The sequence below is a fragment of the Coregonus lavaretus genome, assembly GCF_964263955.1.
Source record: "Coregonus lavaretus genome assembly, chromosome: 8".
NCBI classification, from domain to species: Eukaryota; Metazoa; Chordata; class Actinopteri; order Salmoniformes; family Salmonidae; genus Coregonus; species Coregonus lavaretus.
The window spans coordinates 30673427-30697579 of NC_139995.1; the positions used below are offsets into that span (position 1 = coordinate 30673427).

At 42.5% G+C, this 24153-nt stretch overlaps 1 protein-coding gene across 1 annotated transcript in view; it reads right to left on the minus strand.

Annotated features, from left to right (window-relative positions):
* LOC311134332 (limb region 1 homolog-like protein) overlaps window positions 1–22405 on the minus strand; it is a 33821-nt gene extending 11416 nt beyond the window's left edge. The window contains exons 1-12 of the mRNA XM_084167979.1: window positions 22235–22405; window positions 7253–7337; window positions 5446–5479; window positions 5122–5261; window positions 4209–4312; window positions 3895–4012; window positions 3616–3684; window positions 3429–3493; window positions 3260–3332; window positions 3019–3102; window positions 2766–2842; window positions 2573–2650 (exon numbers count right to left, since the gene is read on the minus strand). Coding sequence (XP_084024105.1) covers window positions 2573–2650; window positions 2766–2842; window positions 3019–3102; window positions 3260–3332; window positions 3429–3493; window positions 3616–3684; window positions 3895–4012; window positions 4209–4312; window positions 5122–5261; window positions 5446–5479; window positions 7253–7337; window positions 22235–22300 — 993 coding nt within the window. The 5' untranslated portion in view covers window positions 22301–22405. The remainder of the gene's footprint in view (window positions 1–2572; window positions 2651–2765; window positions 2843–3018; window positions 3103–3259; window positions 3333–3428; window positions 3494–3615; window positions 3685–3894; window positions 4013–4208; window positions 4313–5121; window positions 5262–5445; window positions 5480–7252; window positions 7338–22234) is intronic.
* Window positions 22406–24153: the final 1748 nt, after the last annotated feature.

A 24153-nucleotide genomic window follows, 5' to 3' on the forward strand; every position in this document is an offset into this window, starting at 1 on the left:
GTCACACGCTTCTTAGCGTGAATACAGGGAGTTGCCTCTGCTCTGAACCCTGGCTCCGCCAACCCCCCTGTGTGCCCCCCAATTTTCTTTTATTGGGGCTGCTTCTCTGGCTTTCTTCGTGACCGAGTCCTTTTGAGTCGCCGTTTCTCCTCTCCTGCCTGGGCTTCCTCCTTCGCCCAGGGTCCTCTACCAGCCAATATCTCCTCCCAAGTCCAAAATGTCTTTCCCACCTGTGTCCAGGGTATCTGCTGCTCCTGGGCACGCTACTTGGTTCGTTGGTGGTGGGATCTTCTGTCACGATCGTTGAGAGACGGGTCAGACCAAGGTGCAGCGTGGTATGCGTACATGTTTATTAATAAGAATAAACACTTGACAAAATAACGAAAACGTGAAGTCCTATGGGCTATACACACAACAAGCCAAACAGGAACACAAACAAGATCCCACAACTAAGGTAGGCAACCAGGCTACTTAAGTATGATCCCCAATCAGAGACAATGAGCGACAGCTGCCTCTGATTGGGAATCACACCCGGCCAAACATAGAAATACAAATACTAGAATACAACATAGAAATACAATAACATACAGTGGGGGAAAAAAGTATTTAGTCAGCCACCAATTGTTCAAGTTCTCCCACTTAAAAAGATGAAAGAGGCCTGTAATTTTCATCATAGGTACACGTCAACTATGACAGACAAAATGAGGAAAAACATTTCAGAAAATCACATTGTAGGATTTTAATGAATTTATTTGCAAATTATGGTGGAAAATAAGTATTTGGTCAATAACAAAAGTTTCTCAATACTTTGTTATATACCCTTTGTTGGCAATGACACAGGTCAAACATTTTCTGTAAGTCTTCACAAGGTTTTCACACACTGTTGCTGGTATTTTGGCCCATTCCTCCATGCAGATCTCCTCTAGAGCAGTGATGTTTTGGGGCTGTCGCTGGGCAACACGGACTTTCAACTCCCTCCAAAGATGTTCTATGGGGTTGAGATCTGGAGACTGGCTAGGCCACTCCAGGACCTTGAAATGCTTCTTACGAAGCCACTCCTTCGTTGCCCGGGCAGTGTGTTTGGGATCATTGTCATGCTGAAAGACCCAGCCACGTTTCATCTTCAATGCCCTTGCTGATGGAAGGAGGTTTTCACTCAAAATCTCACGATACATGGCCCCATTCATTCTTTCCTTTACACGGATCAGTCGTCCTGGTCCCTTTGCAGAAAAACAGCCCCAAAGCATGATGTTTCCACCCCCATGCTTCACAGTAGGTATGGTGTTCTTTGGATGCAACTCAGCATTCTTTGTCCTCCAAACACGACGAGTTGAGTTTTTACCAAAAAGTTATATTTTGGTTTCATCTGACCATATGACATTCTCCCAATCCTCTTCTGGATCATCCAAATGCACTCTAGCAAACTTCAGACGGGCTTGGACATGTACTGGCTTAAGCAGGGGGACACGTCTCGCACTGCAGGATTTGAGTCCCTGGCGGCGTAGTGTGTTACTGATGGTAGGCTTTGTTACTTTGGTCCCAGCTCTCTGCAGGTCATTCACTAGGTCCCCCCGTGTGGTTCTGGGATTTTTGCTCACCGTTCTTGTGATCATTTTGACCCCACGGGGTGAGATCTTGCGTGGAGCCCCAGATCGAGGGAGATTATCAGTGGTCTTGTATGTCTTCCATTTCCTAATAATTGCTCCCACAGTTGATTTCTTCAAACCAAGCTGCTTACCTATTGCAGATTCAGTCTTCCCAGCCTGGTGCAGGTCTACAATTTTGTTTCTGGTGTCCTTTGACAGCTCTTTGGTCTTGGCCATAGTGGAGTTTGGAGTGTGACTGTTTGAGGTTGTGGACAGGTGTCTTTTATACTGATAACAAGTTCAAACAGGTGCCATTAATACAGGTAACGAGTGGAGGACAGAGGAGCCTCTTAAAGAAGAAGTTACAGGTCTGTGAGAGCCAGAAATCTTGCTTGTTTGTAGGTGACCAAATACTTATTTTCCACCATAATTTTCAAATAAATTCATTAAAAATCCTACAGTGATTTTCTGGAATTTTCTTTCTCAATTTGTCTGTCATAGTTGACGTGTACCTATGATGAAAATTACAGGCCTCTCTCATCTTTTTAAGTGGGAGAACTTGCACAATTGGTGGCTGACTAAATACTTTTTTTCCCCAATGTAGATCTCAAACTGAACTCACACCCTGACCCAACCAACAAGAGTTCTCTAGGTCAGGGCGTGACAATCACCCAGTAGTGCTATGTGCAGGGTTAGCTCCAGGTAAATATTGCAATCCTTCAGCCATTCCTGGACCTGTGACCAAAAACAACCTACAACTGGACAGTACCAAAACAAATGATCTAATGATTCTGTCTCTTCACAGCAAAATCTGCAGAGCTGGGAAGATTGTATCCCCCATATAAATAACATTATAATGGTAGCAAGAATTTTGTATAATAATTTAAATAAAAAAATTCTAAGTTTTGAATCCGGCGTCGTTTTGCGTATCAGTTTATAAACACATAATTATTAGTAATTGCTTGTAAAGGAAAGCATCCCCTCACCTCCATCCCGCGAGGCATAGCTGTCTCATCAAACAGCAACTCCACCACATGGTAACACACAATGAGCACACACACCACCTGGGAAAGAGAATAACACACACACAGCCAATCAGAACACACTCATTTTGTATGAGGAAGTGGTGTCAGGTGTATGCCCGCAGGTGATGTCAGTGGTGAGTCTGACTCTCCTCACCGTTAGAGCCAACAGCAACAGCATGGCTAATGGGTATCCTAGGTTACGCTGCCATGGTGACACTCTCTTCCATATGTCTGAAGGCAAAAAACAGAAATCCAGAATTAGTGTCTTTCTATCTGTTGGAGATTTTCCTGACCATGTGACCCGACCAGGACAAACTCCAGGCCCTAATTATAGCCAAACGTTTTCCTGGCCATGCCTCGTGGCATAGGACATGTTGTGCGTCTTTATGAAAGTCAGTAGTTCCTACCCAGAGCAATCCACCTGGCCTGAATGTTGAAGAACCGGTTCCTCAGAACCTCTGCATTCACATTAATCCAACACGAGGTCCCACCTGCAGAGAGAGAGAGGTGTAATTTTGTGATCAGCTTTTATTCAATATTCCCTTTAAAGAGACATCGCATCACTTGAATTCTGCATGGAATGGACAAATTATGGCATAAAATGGACATACGTTATATCATATATATGTGTTATGTAATGGAACTAACTAGTGAGTTTCCTGGATAAAGAGGCCTCTTCAAACTCAGCGCAACTCATTGTCTCGTCAAGGTCCTCCAGCAGCTGAGGATGGAAGACGTTCAGGGAGTCAGACCAGCACACACATACTGTACATACCAACACCATACACTGACATGAGTCTCACACAGACACACTCACCTTTGGTTTGACCAGTAGGCTTCCTGTGATGCTGAACATGCGCGATAATCCCAGAGGAGTGCATACTGTGGGAGACAGGGGATACATTTATATATTATATAATACACAGGCATCACAGAGAGAAATCTCACATATACACAATGCCAATTGGCTGGGATACTCATGGGTAAACATGTACTGTACTTACACAACAGCAGCAGGACTCCGAACAAGGAAATGCAGCAGTACAGATAAGGCAGGTAATACTCCCACAGATCTGACAGACAGAACACAGAACACATTTTAGAGTAATTTAGGAATTAAACTTACATTGCACATTTTCAGTTAACAACGCCAACAGACAAAATATGTAAAGAGGTGGAAGTTAAAAGACAAAAATCACATAAAACAGGTTATGAAAGTCACATAACAGGGGGAGAGAACAAGAGAGAGAGAGAGGGGAGAAGGAGTAGAGGGGTTGTTTTACCGTAAAGACTGGCCATATTATCATCAAGTATGGCTGATGCCACCCACACCATCCCCAGTACAAGCAGGGTCAGGAGGAAGAGGACTACTGCTGTCTCATACAGACGGGCCATCACACCCTGTGTACAGAGAGTATAGAAACATTATACCACATGTTATATATATACTGTACATGATGCTTTATCACTAACCTCTTCCCAGATATGTATGTGCTTTAGCCAACTCATCCCAATCATCATGTCATGACAACAATACTCAGGGGATTTGGCTCAAGCACATCTTCTAACCAGTCTGCTCTGTCACTGAAGCAGGTACCTTTTTGGATCCAGCGAAGCCCTCAGACTCAGTGAAGAAGTAGGCAAAGGGCAGGAGGAAGACCAGGGAGAGGTTGGAGAAGAGGAAGACTAGATTCCACAGTCCTGCATTGAGAGATGGGGACAGACAGTGTTTTAGACAGTGAGAGGCTCTCTCTCTCCCACAGGCGGCCGGTGGCACCTTAATTGGGGAGGACGGGCTCGAAGGGAAAGGGGATACCTAGTCAGTTGCACAACTGAATGCATTCAAGGGAAATCTGTCTTCCACTTTTAACCAGGTGGGTGGCTGCCTTGATCAATGTCCACATCATCGGTGCCCAGGGAGCAGTTGTTGTTGGGGGTTAACTGCCTTGCTCAAGTGCAGAACGGCAGATGTTTTCCACCTAGCCGGCTCTGGGATTCGAACCAGTAACTATTTGATTACTGGCCCAACGCTCTTAAACGCCAGGCTACCTTCCGCCCGCCATAGTAATGGCTGGAATGGAATAAATTGAATGGTATCGAGCACATCAAACACATGGTTTCCATGTATTAGTTATCATTCCATTCACGCCATTATTATGAGCTGTCCTCCCCTCTACATGCTATAGTCTTCTGATTACATTTCACTAACAGTCAGTTTTAAAAGTTGAAAGTTCTGAGGAGCTCATATCGGCAGTCTGTCTTATCATCATCACTGAGTAAATGTCATATTTGCACCCTTGTAACCTGGGGTGGACTGTAATTTTTCTCTGAACAAATTAAATAGGAATAAAAAGCAAATATGTGAAGCATGTGCACTGAGAAGATCTTTCATCAGCACAGGACCTCAAACCACGTACAAATGTCTGCATGCATTAGGTGTGTCTGGCAACGTGTGTGTTAGCGTAACTGTGTGTGTGAGTATGTTCATTTAGGGGCTTGTGTGTGTTTACCGTGTATAAGAGATCCGTTAAGCCACTGCATGTAGTAGCTCTGTGGGAAGGAGAGCAGGACCTCATTGGACAAGATGGAGAGAGGTAGGAGTAGGACAGCGCCCATAGAGACAGAGAGAGTGAACGTACAGAGACACAGCCTATAGAAAGGCAGAGAGAAAGAGGGGGAGAGAGAAAAATAGATTTTACAAAAAGAAGCCGCATTCCCATATGACACATATAAATATAAAATATTTAGGTACAGTATATTGGTTTTCTGACATTATGTGGCAGATATAGATATGATCGGTGGTAATAAAGCCTCTATTGTTCAAAGTTACTTACGCAATTTTGTTGACTGTTGCATCTTCGCTGTCATCTATAATTTAAAGCACACAACACAATTATTAGTATGGCTTTCAGAAAGAGGAATACGTGTGTGGGGGGGAGGGGGCAGACCGGCTGGGCAAGAAGCTGGGAACCTGATAAAAGACAAGACCTCCTTCCCCAAAATGTCCTAAAGGGAGACAAGCACATGTTGCTCAACTGTCACAAACACCTGCAGGCTAAAACTGTTCTTGAAGTAACAACTATAATCAACAAACATGTTTGCACATGTGTGGAAAAGTGTTTTTGTGTGTGATCAAGCAAAGCAAATTATTGTGTACATACAGTGTGTGTGTGTTTATGCTGCAGGCTACAAACCAGGAACTGGCAATACTAGGTTCTTTACAAAAGCAGGAAATGTAATTGCCCAAAAGTAAAACGCCAACCCTTATCACAGTACAGTAATACATTGTTCGAAGATCTCTGGACCCCATGTGTGTATATGTGTGTGGCCCTGATTTGTGACTGATCATGATATTGATCAGAAATGTCAGCTGTTTCCAACAACTGAACAAATCAGTGCACAATTTAGTATGCATGTGCAAGTGTTGGGAAAAGGGTTGAGGGTGGTATTGAACAATTTGCTAACCCCACTCATTACGATGAAGAATGTAGTCCTAAAAACTGAAGGATGATCATATTTAACACAGGCTTTGAAGTTCAGGCTTATTTTGTATCCCATTGTTTTGTACCAGCAAAAGAAGACAGGCTATCAAAAGTGCAGAGTCCTTTGTTGGTTAAAGTAAAAACCCATGGATCGCTCTGTTTCCCCCTCACTTCTTTCTCTCTCTCTCTGGTTTCGTACATGGTTTGAAATCACACTACACAAGAGAGATTACTAGAATGAAACTATAGCCAGAAACATCTGGTTTGTGAAAACCCCTATTCCCAACACCCATATTCATTACTGGCTCCCCACTGGTTGTCCACGGGGTGCTGCGGACCCTACATTCCTGACTGGGTGGGAGCTGGTTGTGTGTATGTGTGTGAGTTTGTGCGTGCCTGTCCAAGTGTGTGTGTGGGGTTTTTGTGCACTTTGTCTGCCCTACGGACAGTATTATAATCCCAGGGGAACATTCCTTGCAGATTAGAAATGATGCAAACAATTAATTTGCTACAACCCAACATCTATCTACAATATTAAAGCTACCGTCCCCAATTTTTTAAAATTATAATAATAATAAAAATAACATTCCTTGCGCCTCTTACCCTGTCTAACAGGACAGAGAATCCGGGTGGCCGAGGGAGGGGGGCAACAGGGGGAGGTTGCATAACAGGCTCTGGCTGTAATTTGTACCAGAGTGTATTTTGGAAAGCGTCCCGTCCGCCATACCAATGCTTGCTGTCAATTCCTGACGCAAACATACACTCACAAGTGAGGTGATGGGGTTGCTGCAGTTAAAAACACCCTAGCTCGTGCACATGCACACACACATAAATTAACAAGTTATTATGGCCCCTTCATGGTAAACAGCAACTTGTTTATGTTGATATGCAAAACCTATACGCAGAAGTGTGAAGTAATGGCAAACATATGCTGAGATATGCATTTATATACTGTATATGTCCATCCTGGCTGTAGTACAACACCCACATGTACAGGACCAAAGGAGGATATTGGCAGACATACAGAAATACCAACAGTCTAATCATTGACTTTTACAGTTAATCAGTAGAGTGCTGAGCTGCAGAAACCCAGCAGACCTTGCAGTCTGTGACCTGACCTCCACTCCCCTGACATTTGACCTCACAGACTCACACGTACCTATGGTGAACTCAGTGTTCCTCTTGTAGTGGGTGATGACCAGATAGGAGATGATGTAGAGACCGATGAAAAGCAGGACACGGATCTGTGGAGAAAATAACACTGAGATCAATGATCAGGATCAAGCTTCCTATGATTAATTTTTTGGAATAAGTCAGCCATCCTTTATTATTCAATTATTTGTTTTATCATCTCTATTTTCATGTATAAAGACAAGAATTCACTCTACAGAGAAAATCCATACAATGCTGCTGTAGACCCTGAGTGGGTTCACGCAGGGCAAACAAACACCAGAGAAAGTCTTCAAGTTGTCAGGTCCTCTCTGTCACACTAACACAGATGGTTTACAGGCAGGCTTTTCACCCTCCAGCTGGTTCATCAAGATGTGACCCCAATGATCTCAGAGATGACTGAGTTGATAATCTCCCTCTCTGTTACCTTCACTGTGTTTATCTTTTCTATGGTTGCAGAGGGACATCATGCACGCCCTAATTAATGGAACATTATCAAAGCTGGATGTCTTCATACTCTCAAAGAGAATACAGTGAGGGAAAAAAGTATTTGATCCCCTGCTGATTTTGTACGTTTGCCCACTGACAAAGAAATTATCAGTCTATAATTTTAATGGTAGGTTTATTTGAACAGTGAGAGACAGAATAACAACAAACACGCATGTCAAAAATGTTATAAATTGATTTGCATTTTAATGAGGGAAATAAGTATTTGACCCCCTCTCAATCAGAAAGATTTCTGGCTCCCAGGTGTCTTTTATACAGGTAACGAGCTGAGATTAGGAGCACACTCTTAAAGGGAGTGCTCCTAATCTCAGTTTGTTACCTGTATAAAAGACACCTGTCCACAGAAGCAATCAATCAATCAGATTCCAAACTCTCCACCATGGCCAAGACCAAAGAGCTCTCCAAGGATGTCAGGGACAAGATTGTAGACCTACACAAGGCCGGAATGGGCTACAAGACCATCGCCAAGCAGCTTGGTGAGAAGGTGACAACAGTTGGTGCGATTATTCACAAATGGAAGAAACACAAAAGAACTGTCAATCTCCCTCGGCCTGGGGCTCCATGCAAGATCTCACCTCGTGGATTTGCAATGATCATGAGAACGGTGAGGAATCAGCCCAGAACTACACGGGAGGATCTTGTCAATGATCTCAAGGCAGCTGGGACCATAGTCACCAAGAAAACAATTGGTAACACACTACGCCGTGAAGGACTGAAATTCTGCAGCGCCCGCAAGGTCCCCCTGCTCAAGAAAGCACATATACAGGCCCGTCTGAAGTTTGCCAATGAACATCTGAATGATTCAGAGGAGAACTGGGTGAAAGTGTTGTGGTCAGATGAGACCAAAATGGAGCTCTTTGGCATCAACTCAACTCGCCGTGTTTGGAGGAGGAATGCTGCCTACGACCCCAAGAACACCATCTCCACCGTCAAACATGGAGGTGGAAACATTATGCTTTGGGGGTGTTTTTCTGCTAAGGGGACAGGACAACTTCACCGCATCAAAGGGCCGATGGACGGGGCCATGTACCGTCAAATCTTGGGTGAGAACCTCCTTCCCTCAGCCAGGGCATTGAAAATGGGTCGTGGATGGGTATTCCAGCATGACAATGACCCAAAACACACGGCCAAGGCAACAAAGGAGTGGCTCAAGAAGAAGCACATTAAGGTCATGGAGTGGCCTAGCCAGTCTCCAGACCTTAATCCCATAGAAAATCTGTGGAGGGTGCTGAAGGTTCGAGTTGCCAAACGTCAGCCTCGAAACCTTAATGACTCGGAGATGATCTGCAAAAAGGAGTGGGACAAAATCCCTCCTGAGATGTGTGCAAACCTGGTGGCCAACTACAAGAAACGTCTGACCTCTGTGATTGCCAACAAGGGTTTTGCCACCAATTACTAAGTCATGTTTTGCAGAGGGGTCAAATACTTATTTCCCTCATTAAAATGCAAATCAATTTATAACATTTTTGACATAGGTTTTTCTGGATTTTTTTGTTGTTATTCTGTCTCTCAATGTTCAAATAAACCTACCTTTAAAATTATAGACTGATCATTTCTTTGTCAGTGGGCAAACGTACAAAATCAGCAGGGGATCATATACTTTTTTCCCCTCACTGTACAACATGGATAAGACTGGACATGCACATAGCCTCAAACCTGCCTTCAGGAGGCACTGCCTAATTCATGTGAACTAATCACTGATCTGTAGCATCAAGTTGAACTCTGCCTTCTCTCCCTTTACAACAAAATGAAGTTTGCCTTTATTTTCTGAAAACTGAATTTCCCTGTTAAAATGCATTACAGATGTTGAATTACAACATTGAAGTGGATATCTAGTTAGGAAATGAAGGTTTTGGCAATCTGTGGTTTTATAACAGGGTCATCAGGGGTTGTTCTATAGTAGACAGATGATAGGGGGTCAGATGAGAGGGGGTCAGATGAGAGGGGGTCAGATGAGAGGGGGTCAGATGAGAGGGGGTCAAAATGAGAGGGGGTCAGATGATCAGGATTACCATATTAAGCAACGAGAGAGTGGAGACCGGTTGGGATTACAAATGAAACCACCAACATAACAAACAAAATCCTCACCCCCTATAAAACATTTGACATTTTAGTCATTTAGCAGACAATCTTATCCAGAGCAATTAGGGTTAAGTGCCTTGCTCAAGGGTACATCAACAGATTTCTCAGGGGATTCAACCAGCAACCTTTCGGTTCCTGGCCCAATGCTCTTAAAGGAAAATTACACCCCAAAACTATATGTTGGTATTTGTTTCATTAGTCCATTGTTGACATGGCCCCAAAATGTTTTGCTTGTCAGCAATCAAGTTTTCAAGATATGTAACTTTCAAAATACAGAAATCATCCCCATATGATGCATTTTGCTAGGCTACCTGATATTTTCTTGAATGGGAGACAATATTCTTACAATTTGGAAACTAGGAATGGTAGCAGTTCTGTGCCAGTTTCAAAGCAACATATCCCCACCCTGGTCTGTATAATGCAATCAGGTTACGGATAACAGAGAGAGAAAAATATAACTATATCATAAATATTACATAAGGAGATAGCTACCTCTGATCTCAGAGATAAGCACATTTTAATGTTCTGTTCGAGAATCTTCTGGTCTAATTAAACACTCCAATATAACATGTTAATACTTTAATAAGCAGTGATTATATTAATCACTAACTATGTTTAGCTGTTTTTATAGCCCTCTCAAATAGTAGGCTACAGCATACAGCCATTTACAGAGGACATCAAGGACAGCACAAATACAGGGAGAGAATATGACACAACATAAAGGGGATTTAATTGAGGGGATGAGAAGAACTGTGCACAGACTTCAATTGTTTTTCATCTTATAGAGGGTAACATAGAAACAGGGCTACATCCTATAACTGTAAATGTTAGCAATGTGGGAAATCCTATCTGAATTTGATAATTGCTATAGGGAGATAATCTATGTCTGTGATGATAATTACGGAACACAATTACAAATAATTTGTAGACTGCAAATTGACCGCAAGAAGCTCAAACAGATGTAATGTTTGACTACGATCACGTGTCTCTCTATAATGCGTGGGAATACTTGGGAACAGATTTCTTAAATTAAAATCACTTGGAACTGATTTCCTGGTGTTTTGACAGTATTTTATGCCCAGAAATAAAACAATATATAAATAAACTTGAGGGGGCAAAATAAAACCACCCGCATACCAAATTCGTATTAAGTGTGAATTGACATCCTTCCCTTTCCAGCTTGCCAGTCTTTTTTGGAGTCTAATAAATCTACTGGCAGAAACAATGTGTTAATGTCACTGCAATTGTACCAGAGTTGAGTTGCAGGCTTAGTTGTATACAAGTAAGAGCTTTGTTAGAGCAATGGACCACAATATAGTATGTAACTGCAGCAAGTGCCTAATAACAACTTAATTTCCCAACCTGAACGACAATGCCACAGTAACACAGTGCTCCCAAATAGCCAACTGAGACATTCAGAAGCTTTAATACATAACGTGTGACTTAAAATTCCTCTGTAAAAAAGCAAGACATCTAAAACCAGTCCTTGGCCAGTACTCAGATACAGGCTGAAGAATAGTGTACTATAGCTGGACTGAAACAGGCCTAGGCTTTCAGGCAGTTCAAAGAGAATGGAGTGCATGCTGGGCAGTGTGAGGATTCGTGGAGTTAGGGGTTTTAAATCCACTGACTATAAAGCTGTAAGGTCTATGAGAACTTTGATGGAGAGATGTGGGAGTGTGGGGGAGAGGACAAAGCCCATTTCACAATGCCTAACCAGCTAATGCCCAACACGCTCACAGCCCAAACAGCTCATGCACAGCACACTAATAACCCAAACAAAAGCTCTACTCTGTATGAGAGCAAACTGCCAACAAATGGTAGTCAGAGAAAATTGAGAACCATGGAGGGTTCACAGCATATGCAAGCAGCATATACGGAAAAATAAATGGCCTAGTTTCAGTTTTAAATTGAGCCTCCCATCCCAACAAACAGAGTCATCATGTTTAGTCACAACAAGACAGTCCTTTGTGAAGGACAAAACACCACAGGCCTTTATAGTTATTCTCCCCCTGTCCTGATTATCCTCATCTTTCACTTTCCTATCTGCTCCAGTCCGTGATAGACAGACTGACAGACAGAGCCCCACTGAGGGCACCTTCACCTGCTCTAGTCCAGTGGACTACAGTGTTCCCTGTCTCAGCTCTGACACACATTCCCTTCCCTATCCGTCTGTCTGTCCCCACCTACACTATATATACAAAAGTATGTGGACACCCCTTCAAATTAGTGGATTCTACTATTTCAGCCACACCCGTTGCTGACAGGTGTATAAAATCTAGCACACAGCCATGCAATCTCCATAGACAAACATTGGCAGTAGAATGACTTTCAACGTGGCACTGTCATAGGATTCCACCTTTCCAACAAGTCAGTTCATCAAATTTCTGTCCAGCTAGAGCTGCCCCGGTCAACTGTAAGTGCTGATATTTGAAGTAGAAATGTCTAGGAGCAACAACGGCTCAGCCGCGAAGTGGTAGGCCACACAAGCTCACAGAACGGGGCCGCTGAGTGCTGAAGCACGTAGCGTGTAAAAATCATCTGTCCTTGGTTACAACACTCACTACCGAGTTCCAAACAATCTCTGGAAGCAATGTCAGCACAATAACTGTTTGTTGGCAGCTTCATGAAATGGGTTTACATGGCCGAGCAGCCGCACACAAGCCTAAGATCACCATGCGCAATGCCAAGTGTCGGCTGGAGTGGTGTAAAGCTTGCCGCCATTGAATCACGCTTCACCATCTGGCAGTCCGACGGATGAATCTGGGTTTGGCGGATGCCAGGAGAATGCTACCTGCCCGTATGCATATTGCCAACTGTAAAGTTTGGTGGAGGTGGAATAATGGTCTGGGGCTGTTTTCCATGGTTTGGGCTAGGCCCGTTAGTTCCAGTGAAGGGAAATCTTAACTCTACAGCATACAATGCCATTCTAGACGATTCTGTGCTTCCAACTTTGTGGAAACAGTTTGGGGAAGGCACTTCTCAGTTTCAGCATGACAATGCCCCCGTGCACAAAGCGAGGTCCATACAGAAATGGTTTGTCGAGATCGGTGTGGAAGAACTTGACTAACCTGCACAGAGCCCTGACCTCAATCCCATCAAACACCTTTGAGATGAATTGGAACGCCGACTGTGAGACAGGCATAATCGCCCAACTTCAGTGCCCGACCTCACTAATGCTCTTGTGGCTGAATGGAAGCAAGTCCCCACAGCAATGTTCCAACATCTAGTGGAAAGCCTTCCCAGAAGAGTGGAGGCTGTTATAGCAGCAAAGTGGGGACCAACTCCATATTAATGCCCATGATTTTGGAATGAGATGTTCAACGAGCAGGTGTCCACATACTTTTGGTCATGTAGTGTATATGTCTGTCCCCACCTGTATATCTATCTGTCCACCTGTCATTCTGCCTTTATTTCTCTGTATGTTTTTCTTTGTCTTTCTGCCCTTTACATCAGAAATGTTTTCTCACTCTCTCAGTCTGGCGCTCTCCTCCTCTCTGCAATTGGGTTAACACTCAGGTTAGGGTACGCTGCCCGCCCACTAGACAAACCCAAGTCATATGTGCTGAAGGATTTATCCAGTATTTCCTTCCATCAGTGGGATGGGCACTGACGTCATAAAGACAGAACAAAAGATGTAGGACAAGCACAAAATAAGTGGTTACTTTATATGCCCATCATATAAAATATAAGTGGAAGAATGGGATTACTAGTAACTATGGACGGTACTTGTTAAGACTAAACAGCCTTTAAAATGGCAGATGTAGGCCATGAAAACAGAACAGCACCACCACTACCAATACTTAATTAAAAGTCTGCACACTCTGTCCAGCCTAATGCAGTAAGGACACACGTGCATGTGAATAGAAACACAATTGCCCACATAGATCTGCATACACTGAACTGCATAAAAAGAAGAAGAAACTACACTTTGAAACAAAGATAAATGACATAAAGAATGATAGTAAAAAGCTTTGGAGCACCTTATATGAAATGTTGGTTCATTGAATCCGATGGCTCATTCATCACAAAACCAACTGATATTGCCAACTACTTTAATGATTTTTTTGTTGGCAAGATTAGCAAACTTAGGCATGACATGCCAGCAACAATCCAAGTATATCTGACCAAATTATGAAACACAAGCATTGTAATTTTGAATTCCGTAAAGTGAGTGTGGAAGAGGTGAAAAAAAGTATTGTTGTCTATCAACAATGACAAGCCACCGGGGTCTGACAACTTGGATGGAAAATTACTGAGGATAATAGCAGACGATATTGCCACTCCTATTTGCCATATTTTCAATTTAAGCCTACTAGAATGTGTGTGCCCCCAGGTTTGGAAGGAAGCAAAAGTAATTCCGCTACCTAAGAATAGTAAAGCCCCCTTTCCTGGCTCAAATAGCCGACCAATTAGCCTGTTACCAACCCTTAGTAAACTATTGGAAAAAATTGTGACCAGATACAATGCTATTTTACAGTAAACAAATTGACAACAAACTTTCATCATGCTTATACAGAAGGACATTCAACAAGCACAGCACTTACACAAATGACTGATGATTGGCTGAGAGAAATTGATGATAAAAAGATTGTGGGGGCTGTTTTGTTAGACTTCAGTGCGGCTTTTGACATTATCGATCATAGTCTGCTGCTGGAAAAACGTATGTGTTATGGCTTTACTCCACCTGCTATATTGTGGATACAGGGTTACCTGTCTAACAGAACACAGGGTGTTCTATAATGGAAGCCTCTCCAACATAATCCAGGTAGAATCAGGAATTCCCCAGGGCAGCTGTCTAGGACCATTACTTTATTCAATCTTTACTAATGACATGCCACTGGCTTTGAGAAAAGCCAGAGTGTCTATGTATGCGGATGACTCAACACTATACATGTCAGCTACTACAGCGACTGAAACGACTGCAACACTTAATAAAGAGTTGCAGTTAGTTTCAGAGTGGGTGGTAAGGAATAAGTTAGTCCTAATTACTTCTAAACCTAAAAGCATTGTATTTGGGACAAATCAATCACTAAACCCTAAACCTCAACTAAATCTTGTAATAATGTGGAAATTGAGCAAGTTGAGGTGACTAAACTGCTTGGAGTAACCCTGGATTGTAAACTGTCATGGTCAAAACATATTGATACAACAGTAGCTAAGATGGGGAGAAGTATGTCCATAATAAAGCGCTGCTCTACCTTCTTAACAGACTATCAACAAGGCAGGTCCTACAGGCCCTAGTTTTGTCACACCTGGACTACTGTTCAGTCGTGTGGTCACGTGCCACAAAAAAAGGAAAATTGCAATTGGCTCAGAACAGGGCAGCACGGCTGGCCCTTGGATGTACACAGAGAGCTAATATTAATAATATGCATGTCGATCTCTCCTGGCTCAAAGTTGAGGAGAGATTGACTTCATCACTACTTGCGTTTATGAGAGGTGTTGACATGTTGGGTGCACCGAGCTGTCTGTTTGAGCTACTGGCGCACAGCTCGGTCACCCATGCATACCCCACAAGACATAATACCAGAGGTCTCTTCACAGTCCCCAAGTCCAGAACAGACTATGGGAGGTGCACAGTACTACATAGAGCCATGACTACATGGAACCCTATTCCACATCAAGTAACTGATGCAAGTAGTAAAATTTGATTTAAAAAAACAGATAAAAAAACACCTTATGGAAGAGCGGGGACTGTGAAGCAACACAAACATAGGTGCAGACACATGCATACACACGATAACATACGCACTATACACACACGTACACATGGATTTTTGTACTGTAGATATGTGGTAGTGGTGTAGTAGGGGCCTGAGGGCACACAGTGTGTTGTGAAATCTGTGAATGTATTGTAATGTTTTTAAAATTGTATGAACTGCCTTAATTTTGCTGGACCCCAGGAAGTGTAGCTGCTGCCCATAATAAATACAAATACAAAATAGAAATACACACACAAACACACACAAACAAGAAACACTAATTCACAGGAATGGGAGTTAGAGAGGTAGAGAAAGAGGAAGGGAGTCTGGAATGACTCAACGTCGCCTGTATCAGTGAGTCAGACAGGCAGAAGAGAGATGGAGATCTACTGTGCTAAGTAGGGTCATAGGTCACTTCCCTGTGATGCTGTAGTGATAGAGCCATCATGCCAAGATCACAGGTTGATGACTACATACAGTGAGGGAAAAAAGTATTTCATCCCCTGCTGATTTTGTACGTTTTCCCACTGACAAAGAAATGATCAGTCTATAATTTTAATGGTAGGTTTATTTGAAAAGTGAGAGACAGAATAACAACAACAAAATCCAGAAAAACACATGTCAAAAATGTTATAAATTGATTTGCATTTTAATGAGGGAAATAAGTATTTGACCCCCTCTCAATCAGAAAGATTTCTGGCTCCCAGGTGTATTTTATACAGGTAACGAGCTGAGATTAGGAGCACACTCTTAAAGGGAGTGCTCCTAATCTCAGCTTGTTACCTGTATAAAAGACATCTGTCCACAGAAGCAATCAATCAATCAGATTCCAAACTCTCCACCATGGCCAAGACCAAAGACCTCTCCAAGGATGTCAGGGACAAGATTGTAGACCTACACAAGGCTGGAATGGGCTACAAGACCATCGCCAAGCAGCTTGGTGAGAAGGTGACAACAGTTGGTGCGATTATTCGCAAATGGAAGAAACACAAAATAACTGTCATTCTCCCTCGGCCTGGGGCTCCATGCAAGATCTCACCTCGTGGAGTTGCAATGATCATGAGAACGTTGAGGAATCAGCCCAGAATTACACGGGAGGATCTTGTCAATGATCTCAAGGCAGCTGGGACCATAGTCACCAAGAAAACAATTGGTAACACACTACGCCGTGAAGGACTGAAATCCTGCAGCGCCCGCAAGGTCCCCCTGCTCAAGAAAGCACATATACAGGCCCGTCTGAAGTTTGCCAATGAACATCTGAATGATTCAGAGGAGAACTGGGTGAAAGTGTTGTGGTCAGATGAGACCAAAATCGAGCTATTTGGCATCAACTCAACTCGCCGTGTTTGGAGGAGGAGGAATGCTGCCTATGACCCCAAGAACACCATCCCCACCGTCAAACATGGAGGTGGAAACATTATGCTTTGGGGGTGTTTTTCTGCTAAGGGGACAGGACAACTTCACCGCATCAAAGGGACGATGGACGGGGCCATGTACCGTCAAATCTTGGGTGAGAACCTCCTTCCCTCAGCCAGGGCATTGAAAATGGGTATTCCAGCATGACAATGACCCAAAACACACGGTCAAGGCAACAAAGGAGTGGCTCAAGAAGAAGCACATTAAGGTCATGGAGTGGCCTAGCCAGTCTCCAGACCTTAATCCCATAGAAAATCTTTGGAGGGAGCTGAAGGTTTGAGTTGCCAAACGTCAGGCTCGAAACCTTAATGACTTGGAGAAGATCTGCAAAGAGGAGTGGGACAAAATCCCTCCTGAGATGTGTGCAAACCTGGTGGCCAACTACAAGAAACGTCTGACCTCTGTGATTGCCAACAAGGGTTTTGTCACCAAGTACTAAGTAATGTTTTGCAGAGGGGTCAAATACTTACTTCCCTTATTAAAATGCAAATCAATTTATAAAATTTTTGACATGCTTCTTTCTGGATTGTTTTGTTGTTATTCTGTCTCTCACTGTTCAAATAAACCTACCATTAAAATTATAGACTGATCATGTCTTCGTCAGTGGGCAAACGTACAAAATCAGCAGGGGATCAAATACTTTTTCCCCTCACTGTATAACATTGAATGCGGTTCATATACCAAACACTGGCATTCACACTACAGTTCATGCTACACCAAAACACTAGAAAAATTGCAACAGGTGTGACATCCCATAACTGTGTGTTGTACACACATACCAGCCGTGGCGAGCTGTCATTCAGGGCAGGTGACCTGTTTTGAGCCCCACATTTTTAGCTAAAAATAAATAAATAAATACAATGGTTTGCATGTTATTTGGGCATTAATACGTGTCACATATCAGTTTGCAAACAATGTAAAAAAAATAAAAAAAGAATCATGGAGTTAATAAAGCCGCATACGGTCTCTTTTTTGCTTTCTTGAGTAAGGCAGCTCCAAAATACAGGTGTTTCAGCCTAGCTCAGTGCTTTCTGTGATGGTGGGGCAGCCAGCTGAAAATACGGAGCATAGGGGTTGGTAATGTTCTCTAGTTGGCCCGTGATTGGCTCAGCGTTCTGTCACTCATGTGGACACTACGTCACTGCCAAATCTAAGGGTAGAGCTCGAAAATTCAAACCCCTTGGGTGCTGCCCTAGAGTTACATTAGAAGTGCCCATCCAAGAAGGCTCAAGGTAATTGGCCACAGATACAATGACGCCAAATCACGTTATATCTACAGTAGCTTTGATTGGACTGATCATGTCAACATCATACTTTCAAAATCTTAGCAAGCGGTCATCATCATGAATCAAGTCGACAATGTACTGGCAAATCCTTTTTAATCCTTGTCATATGAAGAGAAATAATGAAGAGAAATGATAGATAAAACGTATCGGCTCATCGGCCATTGGACATAAACATTAAACAAGTTGGAAATCGCAAATTCAAAAATGAGTGGTTTGGAAGGAATCAGTGGCTAACTGCAAGCATTGCAAAGCAATCACTAGCCTGCTATTCAGTGGAGTGGCTGTGTGGTCCCAAGTCTGGGTTTAAGGGTCTCTTTCCCAAGTTTACAATGATAAACATTCAACATTTTTCAGAGTTCCCAGTTGTCTTGAAAGCACCATAAATCCAGAGAATGCCAGACTTTGATGACACATTTTTATGACAAATTTTTATGACAAAATTTGCCCACAAGAAGGACCGCCGCGCCACCTTCCTATTCAAGTGAGCACAGCACAACAAGGTGAGTCCAAAAATGTATTGCATGTTGCTGCATAAATGATTTAATATGCCAGGGAAATATGTATACTGTAGCTAAGAAAGTAATACTAAGTGTATGTTGTGTAGTAAGCTGTTAGTATCCCATGTGCCTCACCCTAATAATTTGATCTATTTTCCCCTCTTAATTTCGCCTACTGTTCTGACTTGGTGGTGCACATGTAGCCAATAACCTGTTTTAGAGAAATGTAATCATCGAATATTGTCAGAGCTTTCATTTTCTGCTTATATGCCCCCTTTATTTATCCTACGGTTCTGAATTCCCATGTTCTGAATTCTGTCACTGTACATTTCAAAAGTGCTGAACAAATAGTTATATTGACTACGTCCGTCCTAGCTCGCTCATTAATGTCTTAATCGAAATTACGGATTGCCTCTCATTCGCTTGTAGTCCCCTTATGCCATAGTTTGTACATCTCAATTGTCAGTAGAAACCACATTTGTTTAAGCAAGTCAGCCATATCAGCTATGTTTTTTTTAAAGGCAGTAAATGAGTCTAAATGAACTGTACTTTACTTTACTATTTATATTTTTGACAACTTTTACTTTTACTTCACTACATTCCTAAAGAAAATAATGTACTTTTTACTCCATACATTTTCCCTGACAACCAAAAGTACTCATTACATTTTGAATGCTTAGCAGGACAGTAAAATGGTCAAATTCACACACTTATCAAGAGAACACGAGGTCATCCCTACCACCTTTGGCCTGGCGGACTCACTAAACACAAATGCATCTCTTGTAAATAATGTGTTGGAGTGTGTCCCTGGCTATCCGTACATTTTTAAAACAAGAAAATGGTGCAGTCTGCTTTACTTAATATACTTAATTTACTTGTACTTTTGATACTTAAGTATATTTAAAACCAAATACTTTTAGACTTTTACTCAAGTAGTACAGTGGGGAAAAAAAGTATTTAGTCAGCCACCAATTGTGCAAGTTCTCCCACTTAAAAAGATGAGAGAGGCCTGTAATTTTCATCATAGGTACACGTCAACTATGACAGACAAAATGAGAAAAAAATTTCCAGAAAATCACATTGTAGGATTTTTTATGAATTTATTGGCATATGATGGTGGAAAATAAGTATTTGGTCAATAACAAAAGTTTCTCAATACTTTGTTATATACCCTTTGTTGGCAATGACACAGGTCAAACGTTTTCTGTAAGTCTTCACAAGGTTTTCACACACTGTTGCTGGTATTTTGGCCCATTCCTCCATGCAGATCTCCTCTAGAGCAGTGATGTTTTGGGGCTGTTGCTGGGCAACACAGACTTTCATCTCCCTCCAAAGATTTTCTATGGGGTTGAGATCTGGAGACTGGCTAGGCCACTCCAGGACCTTGAAATGCTTCTTACGAAGCCACTCCTTCGTTGCCCGGGCGGTGTGTTTGGGATCATTGTCATGCTGAAAGACCCAGCCACGTTTCATCTTCAATGCCCTTGCTGATGGAAGGAGGGTTTCACTCAAAATCTCACGATACATGGCCCCATTCATTCTTTCCTTTACACGGATCAGTCGTCCTGGTCCCTTTGCAGAAAAACAGCCCCAAAGCATGATGTTTCCAACCCCATGCTTCACAGTAGGTATGGTGTTCTTTGGATGCAACTCAGCATTCTTTGTCCTCCAAACATGACGAGTTGAGTTTTTACCAAAAAGTTATATTTTGGTTTCATCTGACCATATGACATTCTCCCAATCCTCTTCTGGATCATCCAAATGCACTTCAGATGGGCCTGGACATGTACTGGCTTAAGCAGGGGGACACGTCTCGCACTGCAGGATTTGAGTCCCTGGCGGCGTAGTGTGTTACTGATGGTAGGCTTTGTTACTTTGATCCCAGCTCTCTGCAGGTCATTCACTAGGTCCCCCCGTGTGGTTCTGGGATTTTTGCTCACCGTTCTTGTGATCATTTTGACCCCACAGGGTGAGATCTTGCGTGGAGCCCCAGATCGAGGGAGATTATCAGTGGTCTTGTATGTCTTCCATTTCCTAATAATTGCTCCCACAGTTGATTTCTTCAAACCAAGCTGCTTACCTATTGCAGATTCAGTCTTCCCAGCCTGGTGCAGGTCTACAATTTAGTTTTTGGTGTCCTTTGACAGCTCTTTGGTCTTGGCCATTGTGGAGTTTGGAGTGTGACTGTTTGAGGTTGTGGACAGGTGACTTTTATACTGATAACAAGTTCAAACAGATGCCATTAATACAGGTAACGAGTGGAGGACAGATGAGCCTCTTAAAGAAGAAGTTACAGGTCTGTGAGAGCCAGAAATCTTGCTTGTTTGTAGGTGACCAAATACTTATTTTCCACCATAATTTGCAAATAAATTCATTAAAAATCCTACAATGGGATTTTCTGGATTTTTTTCCCTCAATTTGTCTGTCATAGTTGACGTGTACCTATGATGAAAATTACAGGCCTCTCTCATCTTTTTAAGTGGGAGAACTTGCACAATTGGTGGCTGACTAAATACTTTTTTTCCCCACTGTATTTTACTGGCTGACTTTCACTTTTACTTGAGTAACTTTATTTTCTACCCTTCCTATTAAGGTATCTATACTTTTACTAAAGTATGACAATTGGGTACATTTTCCACCACTGGCTGTTGGGACTATATAGGCCCTAACAGTTTGTGGGCACCGTTTGTCACCGTTATAGTGCAATTATTGTATTGTTTAGTGTTGTGTTGTGTTGTGTTGTGTAGTGGCTTTGCAGGCATGTATCCCCCCCAAAAGTATTTTGTTTGCCCCACCAAGATTTACATGCTAAAATCGCCGCTGTATACCAGTGCAACAATATGCATTGTGACTCCGTTTTTAGAACTGGAAGTTAGGCTCAATTGAAGTAAGGCTACATTGTACATTTCCATGATGCTGAGATGTTGATGAATGTTTCAACACCTGGATAGACTAGTCCACAGAGAATGGGGTTATAAATGACATATAATATGATTATTACTATTAAGAATTTAGCACACGAATGCAATATCTATCCCGAATTACTTGGTGAACTAATTGTCTCATGTTTTTTATTACATTGTAGACACTTGTATGATAAAACTGCATGCTGCTACAAAATCCACAGTAGAGGTCTATTAGAATAGCAGCAACATGACCTCACGTTTTCCCACAAATAGGATTAGGCATTTTTCTTTACCAACAAACACACAAGGGATTAATGAAATTGAAGGTACAGTAGTAAAGGAACGGCAAAAGTGCTATTGACAAATATGATACACATACACAAATTCTAACAGCAAGTTCCCTGGAATAGCCTGCAGCCACACATATTCTGCCTTATAAATGTTATGAGATATAAACAATTGCATTTGCAGCTGGCTGGTGATGACAGCAGTGCAGTGAGAGCGCTCCAATCAACAGGCAAGCTCTTTCAGTTTCACCGCAATCAACGGGTAGCCCTACAGCGTGTACTTACTATTGTCTCTCTGACTCGGTCGTGGAAAAGCTGTTCCCGGACCGACACGTCTTCTGGAGCTTCCATGCTCCGACAACCATATCGCGGATTGAGCGCCCTTTACGTGGCTCAAATTGATATTTTTCTGGTCCTTGTTGCTGCTTCGTCAGATCAGCACAGCAGCGTAGCTTGTCCTCGTTCCTAGGCTGGCTGATGCTATGCCAATGAGTCGTGTCGCTGCCGCTCAGCTCTTGTGGGAACAGTGCCGCTGCGCAACGCGGCGAGGGGGTGCAGTTGACGCGGTGCGGTGTCAAAAAATTTGCAGGTACAGAAGACATTTCATTTTTGCTTCAACATTGTTTCTTCGATGAAGATTCTTCAAGCAACATTCACATGATCAGCAACCTGATCATGTTCCTAATATCTTACCAGATATTTTCACATTTTATGTAGTCTCTTCATTGAAATTCTGTATGGTGACACATGAATAATAAGCCTACAGAGCTGCCAACTCTCACGCATTCACCGTGAGACACACGCAGTTGACTCTGATAACACGCGCTCACGCTACACCTCTTATATCTCATGTTTTTTTTTGTGTGTGGTTTATTTTTCATGAATTTTGTGCAGGTATGAATATGAAGGCAGCATCTCGCCAAACGCGATCATCATTACTTCTGGGCGTCTTCTGCAAGCCCAAAGAATGCCCCTCCTACTCGTTGCTACAATACGGTGAAAGTTGATACAGGCTGCGCTCGTGCATTGTCATCACACTTCACTGACATAATTTAGTGGTCAGCAGCTCTCGGACTCTCGTCATCTTGGAACTCAAGACAAGTCCCCAGAGACTGTTCAATTCAAAGAAAGAACAAAGTAATGAAGGTAAGCAATGCAGTCCGCGTTATCATTTACATCAATTACAATTTGAGGCAGGCTGTTGGGTTTATGTTGTCTAGCTAGAAAGCTAGCTAACATGTTATTTTATTTATGGAAAACTTCGCTACAGTAGGTAGGTTAGTTTAGCTACATGCTAGCTAGTGTGGGGATCTATTTTCTTATAACTAGATGTGATGCCTAGCTTAGAAAGAATACATTATTGATTAAACATAATAGGTTTGTGCTGTACTGATATAGATTGTTTAACATAACAAGCTGTGATTAATGTGAGGAACCGTTAGGGGGTAGGCTGAGACAGGCTTGTGTCTCACACACACAGCCTCTTTGTTAAACCGCTCAAGGACAAAGTACTGCAACATGAAGAAGAAAACTATGTCTGAGGTTGCTGACTCGAGACAAGTTGTAAAGATAACAACTAATGCCCGGCAACAGTGAACCGCCAAGCAGCTGGGACCAGCCTGTGCGCCATATATAGGTTGGGTAAGTTTAAACCACACCCAGCCTCTACTCTGACAGGCCCAGCAGGGAGCAGGAACTCTCTCTGTCAGAGTATTTAAAGAAGAACTTATAACAAAAGCTCAGTTCTCTGTCTGCCCTGCGTGGTTTTTCAGTGGGCCCGTATATACGAACATCATATTTACCATTCAAGTGTTAGCATTAATTAAAATACTAGTCTATTTTAGAAGACGTGTATTGACCTCCTATACCAGATTTGAATTGACGCAACTTAACAATTGGTGACCGCCGACGTGATCTGGTAGAGGGACTTTGCTGGGTATTGTCCGGCCGATTGGACATTGCTGTCGTCGGACAGTGTGTTTCACAAAGGGTCCGGACAACTAAAAACAGGTAAGCAGACACCTATTGTTATATAACTAAAGTTCTGCACATTGGCTTTATCCAAACTAATTTTGTGAAACACCTGTTTGATGTAAGTGAACTAAATTATGAATTATTACACAAATTATTATGAGTAGATACAGTGGGGGGAAAAGTATTTAGTCAGCTTCCAATTGTGCAAGTTCTCCCACTTAAAAAGATGA